The 17,423-nt window shown below is 37.9% G+C and overlaps 2 protein-coding genes and 1 pseudogene across 2 annotated transcripts; 1 reads left to right on the top strand and 2 right to left on the bottom strand.

Moving 5' to 3' along the window:
* Positions 1 to 325: 325 nt before the first annotated feature.
* Positions 326 to 3,843, bottom strand: LOC109076106 (nucleoporin SEH1-like). The gene is made up of 8 exons (XM_042740524.1): positions 3,635 to 3,843; positions 3,446 to 3,496; positions 2,958 to 3,106; positions 2,450 to 2,659; positions 1,992 to 2,090; positions 1,584 to 1,724; positions 1,153 to 1,307; positions 326 to 1,074 (listed from the first exon to the last, which is right to left on the bottom strand). The coding sequence occupies exons 1-8, from the start codon at positions 3,743 to 3,745 to the stop codon at positions 935 to 937; spliced, it is 1,056 nt and encodes a 351-aa protein (XP_042596458.1). The 5' UTR covers positions 3,746 to 3,843; the 3' UTR covers positions 326 to 934.
* A 156-nt stretch (positions 3,844 to 3,999) lies between these two features.
* Positions 4,000 to 5,124, bottom strand: LOC109076104 (sperm acrosome membrane-associated protein 4-like). Its single transcript, XM_019091909.2, has 3 exons — positions 4,947 to 5,124; positions 4,565 to 4,678; positions 4,000 to 4,450 (listed from the first exon to the last, which is right to left on the bottom strand). The coding sequence occupies exons 1-3, from the start codon at positions 5,032 to 5,034 to the stop codon at positions 4,245 to 4,247; spliced, it is 408 nt and encodes a 135-aa protein (XP_018947454.1). The 5' UTR covers positions 5,035 to 5,124; the 3' UTR covers positions 4,000 to 4,244.
* A 998-nt stretch (positions 5,125 to 6,122) lies between these two features.
* Positions 6,123 to 12,077, top strand: LOC122140084 (annotated as a pseudogene).
* Positions 12,078 to 17,423: the final 5,346 nt, after the last annotated feature.

A 17,423-nucleotide genomic window follows, 5' to 3' on the forward strand; every position in this document is an offset into this window, starting at 1 on the left:
TAACTGAACACACTGTATTCACCTAACGGCAAATTTGGACTGTCTGATTAAATTCTACACTAGAAATAATTATTCTGATTTAAGACCACACACAAAATTCCAGACTGCAGGACAAGATACGTGTATTCATACACAATAACAAATACAACGATTGAACCACTAAAAATACAGAAAATGTTTTAATGTCACTACTTCAAAATATGATCGCCATCCATAATTAGACTGTAGAGGTAATATTTCTAGTTTTTTTTTTTTTCCTTCCAGGCCCAGTCAGATGTTTATATTCAATCAACTATTTTATAAGTGATAAAAGAAAACAATTCTGTTGAAGTGTTTAACACCATGGCATTTAATACAACTTCCCTTTTTCTTCACAGAAACTTTTGACCATACATGTAAATCAAATCATCTTTCAAAAGTACCCTAGCAAGGATTATTATACTGTTATCGCCTAAAGTAGAAAAGCATGATTCAAATAAAACAAGTTCAAATATTTCTGAATACATCATATATACACCAGCTGCTTAAACCTTAACCTTTATGATTCTCATACAGTAACACAAATGTGAAGTCAATTAGACCAATATTTCGCAGCTTTGTAATGGCAGCATTTTTTTTTCCATGTCAACAAAACATAACTGGAATAAAATATAGATATGGTGTCTTTCCGTGATCAGAAAATCCATTTAAACGTGACTCATTTCAAAATACAGCAATGTATTTTTCACAGTCTGCATCCAGAGTAAAACAAATCCATAGACCGAAAGGAAAGTCAACTTAAGGATCATTGACTGAAGGCAGTTTGTAATAACAATGGACCCATGGTAAGTGCCAGTCTTCTTGCATGTCCAGCAAGCACAATCAGTTGGTCTCCTTGTAAAGTCCAGTATCAAAGAAGTGCTCAGCTCCAGATTTGGCTCCTGTCATATGGCATCTATCTTCCAGTGGCCCCATTTAGAGCACTCTGTGCAGTAGCAGATCCCAGGACGCCGCTCAGTGCACCAGGCTGACCAGATACTTGACTACCATATCCCTTTAGAATACCTGTGCACTTCCAATTGTCCATATAGTTTGCTGGAAAAATGGGCAAATTACAATAAATGAATAACACTTCAGTAGGTGCTTTTTTTGATGATTGTAGCAAACCCTCACCTTTCCAGAGTCTCACACAACCATCGTCACCAGAGGAAGCCAGAAGTGTACTGGTGATGTTCCAGCTGACCCGCCACACCTGAGAGTTATGACTGTCAAACTGAGCCAGCACCTGCACTTCAAACTTAGTGGGTGCTGAAGAAGAGCTGTCCTTTCTGTTATTCAAAAAACAGCAAGTAAATCTATTGGCATCCAATTAGAATTTAACCAAATATCTCTGAATGTTCAGCTTTACAAAAAAAAAAAAAACAGAAGCTTGCATTATTAAAAGAACCCTAACGTTATTTAACATTGTAGTAAAAGTAATATAATTAAAAGTATAGATGCAGTGATGTACAAGGTTAAACAGTAGAGACAAATACATGGCAGCACTACACAATTTGTATTGATCCCATTTCACTGTAATATACATTTGGTTTCATTTTGCTCACTGAAGTGGAACCAGTTTGAAGATGCGCACGTCTTTGGTTGCAATAGCAAGTACATGGAAAGACCGTCCCAGATTTGGAGCAAATGCAATATCATGTACAGCATCTGCAACTGTCATCAGGGTCTCTGCTTTGGCATATTTCCTGCAACCATCAAAAAGTCAAAAAATAAACATCCAACCTGTGAAGGTTAAAACACTTATTTAAATGTTTAAAATGTGTACAATGTGAAAGGTTTGTGTGTGCGCTAACTGTTGGTATTTCTTAGGTCAGTGTGACAATGATAGTTGTGTTTCACACTATTCTAAATCTGACGAATCCAGAATGTCTAAAATGTTGATGTTCCTTGTTTTTTTTTTTCTGGATGAGTGTGAACTAGCCTATAAAAGGATAAGGGGATTAAAGGCAAACCTTGTAACTTCGTTATACTCATATATCTGAACTTTGCCGCCATACGTTACATTGCTGTCATCGCTACCCACTGCAATCATAGGTGCATGAGCTCGGGAACTGTGAAGAAAAAAAAATAAAATAAAAATACATATTTTTATTAATCAAACAGGTGCATTCACCGATTCATTTTACAAGACAACATTGTCTCAGAAGTGATCTGAGAAAGTCAAAGAGACTTGGAAATGTTTTCTAGCACACCTATTGCATCTGACCTCACTGTTCGATGCTGACAAGCATGTAAAACATCAGTGCTAGTTGCGGTCACAGATCTAATGAGAACTCAATTATCTGAGACATTCAGATGCACGATATATTAAGTTACAAATTGTGCACAACTAAATCCACAACTGTGTAGGTGTACATGCTTACATCTATTACCACGTAGATGTGTTTATCTATCATTTGTGTATTCTCACCTGGAAGGGTTCCAGGAGATGCAGGAGCAGGAGAGTTTGGATGAGATCTCGTGCTGCAGGGACCACTGGCTCAGGTTCATCACGTCAGGGGCCTCGTAGATTCGCACCACCCCGTCTGCAGAACATGTGGTCAGCATCAAGCCCATGTGCTTCGGGGCAAACTTCACGTCGGTCACAGATGTCCGACTGTCCACAAGTGTGGTTTCTTTATCTGATGTGAGAACAGGGAAGACATAAATGTTATGCACAGGCTATGTTAGGCATAGAATAACTGCTTTCTGTACAAAATATATATACACATTATCCTGTCAAATATATGCAGCACATCATAAGTCTTAAAAAAAAAAAAAAAAAAAAAAAAAAAACACTAGACAATAAAGAGCACACTTAGCAAAGCAGCTTGCCATGTAGCCACTCTTATTTAGGAAGCCTCCTTTCACAACTATGTATAAACCCTAACCAAATCCAACTTATTTAGGGAAAATGCACATCCTAGAAAGGATCTCTTACCCAGTGGCTTTGTCCTCGTTGTTTGTCATTGGACTCTCCAACAATCTCCTCCCATACTATAGCAGTACGGTCAAAGGAGCAGGACGCCAACACCTGTCCAAACTCTGGATGGGCCCAGGTCACTCTCCAAACCGAGCCACTGTGAGTCTACAAAACAAGTTTCTGTCAAAGTACAGCACAAAACCCAAGACACTGGATTATGATGACCAACACTGAGTCTACGCCAATTCACGATAACCAAAATCCAACTGGTAAACCGTCTGAATGAGAGAACTACATGCTGAGATCAGAGAAAACGTTCTCACAATTTGATTTTTATTGATTTTGAAGAATGTGATTCCAAACTTGACTGTTATCATTTTCAATTAGATTAGAACTACAATTGTTAACTAATTAATAACTGATTAATTTATATGCTTTATTCTCTTGCCCCCTAGTGGGCCCAGGACTCCTGGTTGAGAACCACTGGTTTATGGTAAGACCTACTTTCCAGCTGGCTGTGCAGGTCCATTCTCCATTACCACCCTTATCCCACACCTAAGGGAAAAAAAAAAAATTATTTGCACACTTTGTCATATTCACTTCCTTTTAATTTGCATTGCATATGCTCGTTCAGCAGATGTTGCATGCATTGCAAACAAACTCTAGCAGGCCGTGGGATGATAAACCTTTTACCTTAATGCTTTGGTCGCTGGAGCACGTCGCCATTCTCCGCCCGTGAAAATCATAAGAAACATCGTGGATCAGGTCTTTATGATCGGCTGCAATGCTGCGCGCGACAAACATCCTGTTTTTATCATCGACACTTCTTGATAATGGCACGCGGGAAGTAAACACGAACGTGTGCACTTCCCTACTTTTTTTTTTTTTTTTTTTTTAAACGCGAGGCTGCAAGCGGTCCAATCACGTTGAACTTGGAAAGCATGTGTCCCATGAAGATCAGCGGAACTGAGCACGCGCGGTAAAGCAGCCTCGCATTTTAGTCAAACAGCGCCCTCTATTGCATGTGACAGTGACCGTGCACAAGACAGGAAACCACGGATGTTTGACATTTGCATTTATTGAACAGTAAAATATGTTTGTGTTAAGAAAACATTAGAACGTCAATCTTTACTCGTTTGGATGAAAAAAAACAACTGGCTAGAAAAGAGCATACAAAATGTGCTCTGCTATATAAAAGGAAGCTGCTTTAGATCATTCAACAACAGTAAAACCAGAATAGGACGTGAACGGTGTAAACATGAAGAGCCCTCAATCCCTTATAACCATTAGAATTTAGAAATCATCAAAACATGTCAGCAATGAGAAGTACGGTAAGCAAGAGAGGAACAAGGGACAACTGAATGGAAGGGCCAGCGTTGCACAAGTCTTCCTCACAGCAGGTGGTCTCCAAGGTGTACAAGGTCTTATTGGCAAGGAACTCTACAACCGTTGTCTTGTTGCACTTCTCCATGGGAAGACAGCCCTTCACCTTTATATCCAGCACAGAAGCTGAAAAACCAAAGGGAAAGGATTGCCGAGTAACAAAAGTAGATGGGGGAGAGAAAAAAAAAAAGAAAAAAAAGGGAGACACCCCAAAACACTGAACTTTAGAATCACTTTTACCTGCTTTACCAGTTCCCACATAACACAATTCGTCACGATCACTGCAGTTTGTCTTGGTAGTGTAACACAAATCCCAGAATCCAAGCTCACACCGAAAGCACTCAAGTGTTTGTCCTGCAAGCAAAGGAATGCATTATTTGTTAATGGAATGAACAGGTGCGTATAGTGTGGTCGCTTTTCATGTTGTTAACGGTGTTTGCTATTAAAAAGTTATTAAATCACTCATATTGCAGATACAAAGGGACTTGATCACATTGGTATGATTCTACTTAAAATGTAGTATTATGGATATAAATGGTTAACAAAAAATCCATTCAAAACATTTGTTATAATAAAACAATATAGCACAATAGGCTACTTTCCATGGAAATTACTGACTTACCCAAACAAAACAAAGTCATCACCAAAGCAAAGGCAGTAAAAATATTTCCCCTCATGTTTAAGTGAGTTTTAAAGGTAGACAAGGCCATAAATATGAAAGCACAACTTGAGCTGGATATACTACCAAACAGACAGCCAGTCTATGCAGTCGTGTGTGACAATGGGGATTGTTGTTTAATAAGGTGTGAGGGGGATAAAGGCATTATCTCATTAGCCATTCATAAGAAGCAGCTGTTTAGCACGTCCAGCGCAAGAAAAAAACTAAATATATCACGTGCACGTTCAAACACATCCTTTCTCAATCGTAATTTAATGCAAAAGTTTTAATCAAACTATTTAAGTTGTCAATATAATGTAGGCTAATCTGTTTACTTCATGACTTCAAAAGACAAGAAGTTAAAAAGAGAAAATGATCAATAAACTAAAAGGATAATAGTTTTCCTGGAAGTAGTGTTTCATTTGTGAACGAATCGGTGTAATTCGGGATTTGAAAAGAATCTTGAATTTGAACAAATCTTTCTCGTTTACTTCCACGCACTGACTCGCGTAATTCAGAACGTATTACGATTTAATAGTTCTGCCTTATAAAGTTATTATATGGCAGATATAGTAATGATAGTGTGCTTTTTTATGCTTAATATTGTCTTTTTGCTATAGCTTGAAAGGCATGCTCTAAATTGGTGAATGAGGATGGCTTGGAAAAAAATTAGCTTAGTTGACATTTGTGGAAAAACTTGATTTGTAAATGAGGAAATTTAATAAAAGATCTTGACATTTTGTTGGTGAACGACTTGAGTGAATGACCTCGTTGCACAAACTTAGTAGCCTTCTCAGAAAGAGTCAGTGAATGAATCGTTTTGGTGAAATGATTCAAAAGATTCGAAACACTTGTACGAGTCGCCTACCTGGAAGTAATCGAGGTAGCCATGTTGACTCGTGTCCGGCAGAGGGCGCTGTTTTGTGGCTCTCCTCCGGCACACGGAAGTAGCCGATGGGGGTGCTGAAAGTGCTGGTAATTTTATCCTCTTTGATGAGGGTTAACATCGCACTGCACCGTTCCTTTCCGTTTTCAAGGGATCATGACCATTTTTAACAAGGGAACAGTGACCCCTCGTTTGAGCTCAGACGACATATGATTTAACCATCTCCCATTTGAATAACCCCGCTTCGGGAAAAAATGGATCAGGAGTTTGAGAACATCGATTCATCTGGACAGTGGCAAAACCTTTATAATGTAAGTCATACGGTTCTTCTGAATGATTCAATCTGAGCCGTTCTTAGGATGAACGCTTGGGACACCTGCTGTATTCTACCCTGATAGATTTGTAATGTTTATCTAATAGTCCTATATGCAAGTACTCGGGGCCGTGAGAACGAATGGGTAATTCAACTTTGCGTTACAGCGCATGCGCGTAGTACCGAGAAATACGGTCCACATGAAATTACTGCCCGCAGCTACACCTGAAATAATCTTCTTTTGTGAACCCTTCAGCTCGGGTAAACCCGAACGTGAGTTGGACGTGGTGTTACAATAATTTAGAACTCAATCGGTTTATTATTTTTAATTCTTGTCAACAAGCAAAACGAATAAAACCACACAACGAATTGTCATGCGTTAAAATAACTTGTTTACTCTGAGCGCGAGCAATGTGAAGTGCGTGACTGGTCATGTCACAGTGCGGTGCATTAGAGCGGCTTCCTGTGAACACGTGGGCTGCGTCTCAACACCTTGTGAGCTATCTACCTAGACAGCATTTCGAGACATCACAGTTTCACCTTAGTTTTATTTTTTTAGGCATCAAATGCGTTCCAAGTCGTATCGCCCTTAATGTCATCTGATCTCTGCCGCCTTCTACCCCCCCCGCGTGCATCTGTGATGCTCAAAAATGCCGTCCAGTTAGGGAGCTCGCTAGGTTTTGACACACAGCCATGCACTGATACGGTTTCTGAGAACTGACGAGCACTTCCCAAGAACTGAAGAACCAAAGCTGTCAGTTTTCTATAATAAACTCAGCCAGATAGTCCTACATGCACAACCCCCCGTTTTTGCCTGGATATGTTTAATACTGACCGATTTATTTGTTCTTTATTCATATTTTAATAACATTCCCGCCTTCTTTTGTCATAATAAATATATAAAGAAATGTTTCTACGCAGGTTTTACATGTCATGTAATACATGAGCGTGGAGTGGTGTGTGTGTGTTTATTTATTTTTATTTTTTTAAGGGGTGGCTCTTAGGGTTTTCACACTGATATTTGTTATTTTGGTAATTCTTTCTAGGAAATCCGTAACCAGTCTCAGGAGTGTCCCTACAAAGTGGCAAAGTTCCCAGAAAATCGCAATAGGAATAGATATAGAGACGTCAGTCCCCCTGTAAGTTTCTTCCACGTAAAACCATTTGAAACAATGTTTCACTCATTTTGTAACCTTGCCCTGAAAAGGGCAGTGTACTTAAACTTGTATCATTATTTAGCCAGCGTCATTTTGTTTCACATCTGTGTGACCTTTTTTTTTTTTTTTTTTTTTTGTGTGAACCAAAATAGGAAATGTTAACAGTCTCAGGATAACAGCCTCAGTCACCATTTCACTTTCATTGTATAAAGAAAAAATGTAGTGAAAGTGAATAGTGACCTAATGTGTGAGGCAAAGCCATACAGAAGTTGCTTATTTGTTTTATTAAAATGTCCTTAAAAGCTTTTTTTTTCTGTGAGCTTAATCTTGATTTCAGATTGATTTAACACAAATTGCCAAAATAATTGTCGACTCTCCCTGAATTACCTGAATTTTTGTGTGTTTAAGATGGACCACAGTCGGGTGAGATTAGAAAAATTCAGAGAATGACTACATAAATGCAAGCCTAATTACCATGGAGGAGGCCCAGAGAAGGTACATATTTTACACAGGTATGGCAGCGTAATGGAAAAAGTAAGTCCACTGTTTGCATTTAGCTGACTTGCATTGATCTCTCACTTGACCTCAATACACATTTACATGTGGTTTTTATAAAACCAACAAATTAGATTTTACATGTTTCCTCTGTTTTGAGTGAATTTGTGTTTAGCGTCATGAAACCTGTCTTTTTAACATCCTTTACAGCCTTTTGTAGAACAAAGAAGAATGTGTCGAAGATTGTAATTTAATGTAACATGCATGCATTTCTTTTGCACTGACCAGCTTGCTTGTGTGTTCTCTAATGTAATTGCAGACACTTTTCTCTTTGTGCAGGGCCCTCTGAGGGAACACTTGTGGTCACTTCTGGCAATGATTTGGAAAACAACGTTTGCAAAGCAGTTATTATGCTTACCAGAGTTATAGAAAAAGGCTCGGTGAGTGAAACCAAAACAACACTTGTTTCTTTGCCTTGCTTTGTTTTTACATTATTAACGTTTGCATTTAAAAGAAAGAAACCACTGCTTGTGGTCCGCAAGTTGTTATATTTAAAAAATATATATTTACTACATTTTATTTAGCAAGGATTGCATTAGGTGATGAAAAGGGGACAGTAAAGACATTTACTCTTTTACCAAAAAAAAAAACGTTTTAAGCAGCACAACTGTTTCCAACACTTAATACTTTATAAGCAATATTTTTCTTGAGCACCAAATCAGCATGTTAGAATGATTTTTGAAGACTGGATCTTTATTATGTATTAAGCTGATAAATAGTAATGTGTATTTGCTTGCTTAGTGGGGGAAAATGAAATATGGTTTTTGCTGTTTTTGTTCAATCTGAACAGGAGAAGTGTGCGCAGTACTGGCCATCGAAGGAGGAGCGAGACATGGATTTCAGTGACACTGGGTTTTGGGGTGACTCTGGTGTCTGAGGACGTCACACACGAATTACACAATCAGACAATTAGAACTCAGAAATGGCAAGGTGAAACGTAATTTTAAATTATTACATCACTGAATACTTCTCTAAACAAAACATCAAAAATAAATGTTGTTTTAAATGTTGTCCCATATTTTTAGACAGGAGAAACCAGAGAGATCCACCATTTTAATTACACAACGTGGCCTGATTTTGGCGTGCCGGAGTCCCAGCATCATTCCTCAACTTCCTTTTCAAGGTTCGAGAGTCTGGCTCATTGGTGGCCAGAGAACGGACCTGCGGTGGTCCACTGCAGTGCAGGGAATAGGGAGATCTGGGACTTTCTCATTGGTGGACACCTGCCTTGTATTGGTAAGACTGCGGTTACACAATATTTAATGATTCTAAAGGTTTTACAGCAAATCATCATTTATTACATTCATTATGTGAGACTGAAATCATTTTTTTTTAACCAGGGTTAGAAGATTGTCATTATCAGGTACTATATAGTGGTCTGTTTAACTGATATTTCATTGTCATTTTGTATTTGTAGATGGACAAGAGGAGAGACCCGTCCGTCTGTGGACATTCAAAAGGTTTTGTTAGATATGAGAGAGTATCGAATGGGCCTTATCCAACCAACCCAGATCAAGCTTCGTTTTTCATACATGGCAAGTCATGGAGGGAGTCAAAGCGCATCCTGGAAGACTCGGCTCTGCAGGTGTCAAGCAGGTGCGATTGCATTATTCCATTTGATTTTGAGTAGTTTATTAATAACCAGTTGTTGCATTAAAACAGTTGAATTGCTGGGGATAGGTATTGTGTTATTCCTAAAACGTACATCCGCTCTTCCAATTTTGGGGGACAGTAGAGTTGGTAGTAGTTTATTAGATTTATACTTAAAATTTATAATGTACAAAAGGGGACAGTAGAAAACTTTTGAAACAGTAAAATTATTTATTTATTTATTTTTGTGTGTGTGTGTACTTTAATAAATAATAACCATAGTCATTTCCATAGTAATGGTGCTTTAAAATATGTGTGAATAGTTGATGTGTAACATGTCGATTAAAAAAAAAAAAGTATGTTTGCCTCCCAAAAGTATTTAATGTACTGTTTATGTAAAAACAAACCTTTTGCATTGACAGCAGAAGCAGCCTGAAGAGTGGCAGGAGCCAGAAGCTTATTTGTTTCATCTGTCTCAGAGCTCATCCTGAGTTCAGAGAACCTCAACGGACAGTCTGACTCTTTGTACAGAGCCACATGATCCAGGAGAGAACAAGACGGCATGCATTCACCACAAGGACCACGAGCATACAGAGTTAAAAACATTAAGGTAAGAAACAAAAGAAAAAAAGAATGTTTTGTAAACTTGTATGTACTGAGTAGCTGAGCGTGAGATTGTTATTTCAGTTTTTCTAAATCTAGTTCCAGATCAACCATAATTTGAACAACAGTACATAGACAGGAAGTAAATTCCTATATGTATTCTATATGTATATTATATACGTAATACATCTATTGCCACTCAAAAGTTTGGTGTCGATACGATTTTCTTTGTTATATATATCATTATAAATTAATGCTTTCTATTCCACCAAAGGATGCATTAAATTTGATAAAAAAAAAAAAAAAACATGACAGTCATAGATTATTTTAAAATGTCAAAAACCAAAAAAAAAATCAATTTCTAATAAATGCTGTTCTTTTTAACATTATATTCATTGATGATAAAAATCTTAGGAAAAAAAAAATCATGTTATATCAGGGATTTCACACAATTTTCACAACCATTCCCTTAACATTTTGTTTATTAACATTTTATATTAGTCAATCGTTTCTTGAGCACCCAAATAATATCATTCAATATTAAAACATATAACCGCATACTTAAAATTGATTTCTGAAGGATCATGTAATAAGTTGAAACCAGCTTCGCGTGTTGCCCTCCCCGCCCCGCCACCCCTAAATGTGTGTGCGAGGACTTTTAACAAGATGACGTTTTTATAACCAATACATTGTGAAAATTATATTTCAGAAAACAGCGAGAGTGCACTTTTTAAACTGTCCGCTATTATGAAATTTCCAATAGCAGTGGTGTTGTAATGTAGCTGTAGTGTGAATGTACATTACGATCTGTCTGAAAATTTGCCAACGCTGAAAGTGCACGATAAATAAAGTTTTTGCTTCCAAAATAAAAGAATCGACATCTGAACAGCCTAGACGAGTCGGTTAGTAATCTGAATCCCACTTCTGTTTATTTTACTTAAGTTGCTTGTGCAACGATTTGTTATCGTAAAAAGCGCTATACAAATAACCTTGATTGAATTGAATTCTGTGAGTGGGGTACACCATCAACATGGTAACACATTTGCATAATGCGCACTTTATGTTTCCACACGTTGGCCAGCCGCGAACAACTTGACGACTTCCGCCCACAAACCTTCGGCGCGGGGACTGACAACAGCTTCTCTAATCTCGGAGAGCTGAACTCGGGATTCACTAAACGCTTGCTGTTGAAATATGGATCAGACATCCTGTTTATTTGGACCAGTTCCTCTACTGAATCACAAACCCTGTAAGTTTTATATACTAAAGATGTCTATACTTTTCTATAAGAGCGCTCAAAATACCGAACTATTGAACTAAGCGTATCATTTCCGACACACGCTGTACGCCGTAGACCAATCATAACTAGGCCATCTGACCAATCAGAGCAGAGCAGGCTCACAGAACAAAGGAGGGTTTTTAGAGAGACTGAGGCGACTCATGTTGAAACAATGCACATGTACGGATTCGAAACCGTGACCCACTCCCAGACGAAGCGCGTGAGCACACGCTGTGAGAGCAAATGACCGCTGGAGAATCGACTAGAGGGTGATAGTAAATGCATATTGATTGTGCAGGAGCGAAACGACGCTTTGTGTGGAATAGCGGCCAGTAGTCTCCCAAACACAAGAATATAAAGCAACCGCTAGTAGAACAGCCGCATAATAGGGGCACTTTAAGGCTGTTAATTAATGGAACCCTACCCGGAAAATGTGCGAACCGTATGAGTGTTTAGGCCTATTAAGAATAATATGCAAGTAGATCAAACCATATAGTGGTGTTGTGTTATGCTTCAGCGCTTCGCAAGCGGAACCGCGAGGAACGGCATAGCCAGCAACGGCAACAGAGGGTGCCAGCAAATGAAGTGGGAAACTAAGCGATTCGGAGAAGAAAAAGAGACCATGGCTTTTCTGGAAGTCGCGTGCGCTGGAAATGTCGGCGCTTGGGTGCAGGCTGTAGCATTGGGACCTGCTGCGGTGCTGGGCTTTTAGTAATCCGAATAATAGCGTGTGTTTAATCCCACAGATTCGAAAGGCTCTTTGTCTTTTATTTGCCCCAGTGGACCCAACATTAATGGTACTCATCATTAGTAGGTGCTTCGGCACCCGTTCTGTAGTATTCTAGGGTGTCAAAAGTCATGTAGACATCGCGCGTGAGTGTGTGTTACAAGACTTCATACCGGATGAGTAGACTTCAGGAGTTTATTGAATGTTTTGTGCTCGATGATGTGGGAATATACAGTGTAAACCACTATGATGTAGTTACAATTGTAACTACCTATAGCAGTTTTTCCAGCATGGTAATTTTTCGCGAGCAGAGGCAAGGCGCTGGTACTTACACCCTTTCACTGTTATACCGTATTTTTTGCACAGAGCAATGTCAATAGACCCTCACGCGGTCCGTCTGAGTTTAATTAATGCTTCTGTTTGCTAAAATTACCGCCAAATGGGATATTCATTAGGGTGACTCATTTGGTTTCAGTAGGCTCAAAAAGGCCAGTGAGGTTCCGTTACATGCACATACAGGACACGCGCTCCGCGCTGCTGTATAGTTTATTTTAAAAACTTGACACGGTAGAATTTAGACCAGAATGCTAATCAGTGGTCCGGTTTCCACTTTTTAAGAAAGTGTACATAGTAAACTCCTTTACTAAAGAAAGACATATTGCTGTTTTGTTTGCAGTATTTTTTTGTCGCTGGCACTCTTCTAGTGACTATGACACTTCTCTGGTTACACACTTAATATGGGGATCTCTTCATTTCAATCGATGCACGTGGGGTAAAAGTGATGTATGAAGTGCAAATAACTGCAGATTGTGACAGCGGCCATTTTAATAGGGGGGATGTGGGGTGGGTGCTACTACAGTGCCTTGTCAGTCCTGTTTTTATTTTTAGAGAATGGGAGCTAAACTAACCCCTAGCGGTTTATTTTTGTCCTCCACGGATCAATAGTTTGGTTCCAGTCGCAGTTACCCTCAACATGTAGGATTTCATTGTGGTTTTAATGCCAATTACTTAGCTTAATCGAGAGAGCGAGTCAAATTAGATGTATCTTCCTGCCAGGGTTCCAAGAATTGATCCAATATTTCAAGAAGTGGCTTAATGGTGGGAGTTGGTAATTTCTTTCAATCATAGCCAATTGAACCGATACCGGGGAAAGAACAATCCCTTTTCCTCTCAGGCAGTCTGTTGTCACCACTTAGGAAAAAGCTGCCCTGGTAAGGAGCTAATAATCTTTTTCAGAATGATATGAGGAAAGCGGTTCCAAACATGCTTTTGCAAAATGTAATTGACCATCTGGTTGGCGGCATAAATTAATATAAACAAGTGTTGAACTAGTTCTCCTGGTACACTATAGTTCTAAAGGCTCTGAAAGATTTTAAATTGGAATGTCATATCTATAGCTATAAACATGTTTTTTTTTTTTTTTTTTTCAGTAATAAGTCACCTATACTAATAACGATACTTGTCGATTCAAAATTTATGCTCAAAGATTTTACATGTTTAATGATGAAATTCTTTTTTTTGTTTTTTTTTCAGAGAGTTTTGGGTTACATTTACATATATTAGCTCTCGGAGCGATTCTAAATGTCAAGGGCGTTTCGTCACCGATCGACAAATCCTAATAGACGAAAATGCAAAATAGGTTTATGATTTTATCATTGCGAGATTTGATTTAAGAATACAGGTCTAATTGTTATATTACTTGAGGCGTATTCTATTTTGTTGTACAACATAAATTGCACATTGTTGTTCCCCAAACACAAAATTTTAAGCTGCTTTGTTTTTGAGACTAATAAGTTGCTAAGTAAGGACTTTTTAAATAATGACAGCTTTGCAGTGACTAAATAACGCACTGTGGCGAACTACAAGATACACATTTTATTATGGACGAAACAATAGAACTACTCCCATAGGATACATGCTAACCCTTTCAATTCAAAAATGTAAATATACTGAACCTTGTTTGTAAATTCCAAAAAAACATTTCTTTGCATTTATGATTGTGGATTTTAGCAAAAATTTTTAGTTTTAATAAAGAATTTTTTCCTCCTTTTTAGAAAGGCCTAAAGGTATTTTCCCAAAAAAGAGAGGACACGAATATTTCAGGATACTTTCTGTTGGAATTTGGTATGATAGGTAAAGTACTTTTGTGTTTGTAAAAAACTAAAAGTCCAGAGGGGGTTGCAAAAAGAATTTTCCCTAAGTTAAAGACGCGGGCCCATTTAAAACCCGAGTTTAATATTTTCTAAATCTCCGAAATCGAAAGTATAAAGCTAAAAAAGACTATTGTTTTTAAACGTAGGGTTGGGTTTTTGTTTGGCTTTAAGTTTTTTAAAGTCGAAACGCGGGAAAAGCAGGCGCGTGCGCAGCCCCCCCCTTTCCCTTTTCCGCCAGGATTTAAAAACGTCATTGCAGGAATCAAAGGTTTTTGATCGCATCCACAGCAACAAAAAAAAAAACATAAAAATAGGGAAAAATTATATTAAAAAAACTGGTTTAAGCAGCGGGGGAATTAAAATGCTTTTTTTTTAAATTTGAATTCACGTGAAACAGTCCCTGCCCCCAGAAAAGCAAATAAATTAAAACAAAAATCCATGACCTTTTAATAAAGGTAACGTACTATGACTATTATTTCCCTTAGTGAAAGACTTTCCCTTTTGTAATTTGAGCAAAAAATTATGTCAAACCTTTATATTAAATTTTACATCATTTTGGATTAAAAAATTTTGTAAGTTATTGTAAAAAACGCTACAGAAAGCTTGGGGGTTTTTTTCTAAGGGTTTTGTTTTTTTAAAGGGTGTTTTGGGTTTTTGAAAACCCAAACCCACACACGCAATATTTTACAAGTGTTTTTTTTGTCCCAATTACTACCAGCTTTTTTTTAAATTTAAAATACACTTTTATAATTATTTATTTTATTCTCAGAAAGGGTGCTTAATTTGATCCAAATAGATAATTTTTTTTTATTTGAATTTTTTTTTGAAATGTATCCGCATTTAATGTTTGGGAAAGGGATCACTACACAAAATGGTTAATTGTTGCTGAAAATCGCAGTAATAAGACATTTAAAATGTATTAAAATAAAAAACCGTGTTTTTTAAATTTGGTAACATATTTCACAGTTTTGCGTTTTCTTTTTTTTTGAATCCAATAAATGCACCCTTTTTGGGAGTAAGGGACCTTTCAAAAAAACCTGATATTGAAAATTCTAATCTGTTATTTGTAAAAACCCTTTTTCAGATGGATACCCATGGTAAATTCGGATGTTTGCGGAGACCGGAGGGGTATGGGCCATGGACCGCTTTTCCCCTTGGGGGATTTCATACTTTTCCCCGGGGGAGGGGATCGTGGAGGATTGATGAAAGATCTCCACTTCACAAAGTGAAAAGTTTTTGGGATTATTTTTTTGCAAATGAGATTGAAATGAATGCTCTTTTTTTTTTGTTCTTTCCCAAAACCCTAATATTGAGTATCGTTTTTTTAAAAGGCTATTGTTTCCCCCACGGGGGTTTTCTCCCCTGAAGCCTTCTGTGAAAATTTGCACTCTTTTTTGGGACAAGAACATCACCGCGAAGACATGAGTGTTGTTAATGGCTAAAATTTTTTTACCCTCTTTCATTCTAAACCCAAAAATTAGCTCATTTTTTAAAAACACAAATGAAACTTTTTCGTGCTTCAGTGTAAGTGATTTTTTCCCATTTTGTGGCGCATTTTCACTTTGTTCATAAAAAAGTGATTGTATTTTTTCAAAGACTGATTAATTAAATTAATTTTTTTTTCCTTTTCAAAAAACACATGAGTTTTTAATGTTTTCTGCCCCTACTTAAAAAAGTCAGTTAAACCAAAGTAAGAACAAACCCCTTTAAAAAACATTCCCCAGCTAACATCAGCCCCTGGGGAGTCCCTTACCTACAATTGGGGGGAAAGGGCCCTTTCCCTAGCATTTGCGGACCCAAAACCCTTTTCCCCGGGTAGGTGTTACTTTCACCCTTTCTCCACTCCGAAACCGCGTTTCCGTCCAAACCGGCCCCATTGCCTGTAAACCGACCTACGGGAGGGCTTTCTTGGGAAACCCACGAGTGGCCCAGGGTCTTAAGAAACCCTCTTTTTCGGGGTCTAACCCCTCAGCCCCCGGGTTTCTTAAAATGGACCACAGCTTTTGATTAAAGCAATCAAAAAAAGACAAATACAAGTGGAAAATTTGATTATTTTTTTTTAATTCAGGTGAGGGGCAAATGTACCCTTTTTTAAAAGAACCTGGTGTGTTTTGTTTGGACAGGAGACTAGAAAGATGGCGAGCTACCCATGCTGCCTCGTGACCCAGGCACATGGTGCTGTTTTAAAACCGCATTGGGGACACGACACTATTTCTTTTTATTTTTTTGATGGGGGAGTTTCGGTGCTCCCGGGGGGAAAACCAGGTCTCGCGAACTCGGGGAGTGGGTAAGCCCAATTTTTTAAAGGGGAACATTTTCCTTTCGTAACACACATTTTACCCAAATCCAAATTTTTTTTATATTATTTTTTAAAAATTTTCCTTTTGCTTGGTTCCCCCTTTTGGGACAAAAAAAAAGATTTTTTGACAAAGTTTAAATTTTTTTAACTTACTTTGAAAGCCCTTTTCTTTTTAAACAAAAACATTTGCAGCTCTTAAAGTTTCTTTTGGGATTTAAAATGTACTTTTAAGATAAAAAAACACATTAAGGGTGTTAACCCTTTAAAAAAGGGTTAATGGGCAGGTCATGTATTTTTTTTCCTCAGGCAGGAAGAAAGGGTTGGTGTTCTGAATCTAAATTTGGGGAGTGTTCCCCTCTTACTGGAACTGAGCCTGAGTCGTCACCCCCAGGTGAGGGGCCACTATTAAAGAATATTGGGTAACTTTAAAGGAAAATTTTTAGGTTTAGACAAATTAAACTCTCTGGGAGCATGAAAAGTAATTTTGACTGTCCCGTAATAAAAAGTTTTCAGAAAGTACTTTTAATGAAATCTACGGGCAAGACATTCAAGGAGTAAATGTTAAAATTTTTACTGTTTTAAAAAGGGCCCCTTAGGGTAAAGAAAGGGCATTTTTTTTGGGGTCCCCCAAAAAAGGTTGCAGGCAAGGTCAAAAAAAAAAATTTCTTTTCTTATAAAAGCTTTATTTTTTCCTTCTTTTCTCAAAGACCCCCCCGATTCGTCAACGATTCTTTTTCCAAAACCCCCCTTTGCGTGATGCAAACTTGGTGATTGGCCGCAAAAAGATGTATGCCATAAAAAAGTGTTGGAGGAGGGCTTGGTACCTCTATTTTTACCCCTCCCAAAAAGAACCCGGGCAAAAAGAATTTCTTTTTATCA

Source organism: Cyprinus carpio, chromosome B16, assembly GCF_018340385.1.
Source record: "Cyprinus carpio isolate SPL01 chromosome B16, ASM1834038v1, whole genome shotgun sequence".
NCBI lineage: Eukaryota > Metazoa > Chordata > Actinopteri > Cypriniformes > Cyprinidae > Cyprinus > Cyprinus carpio.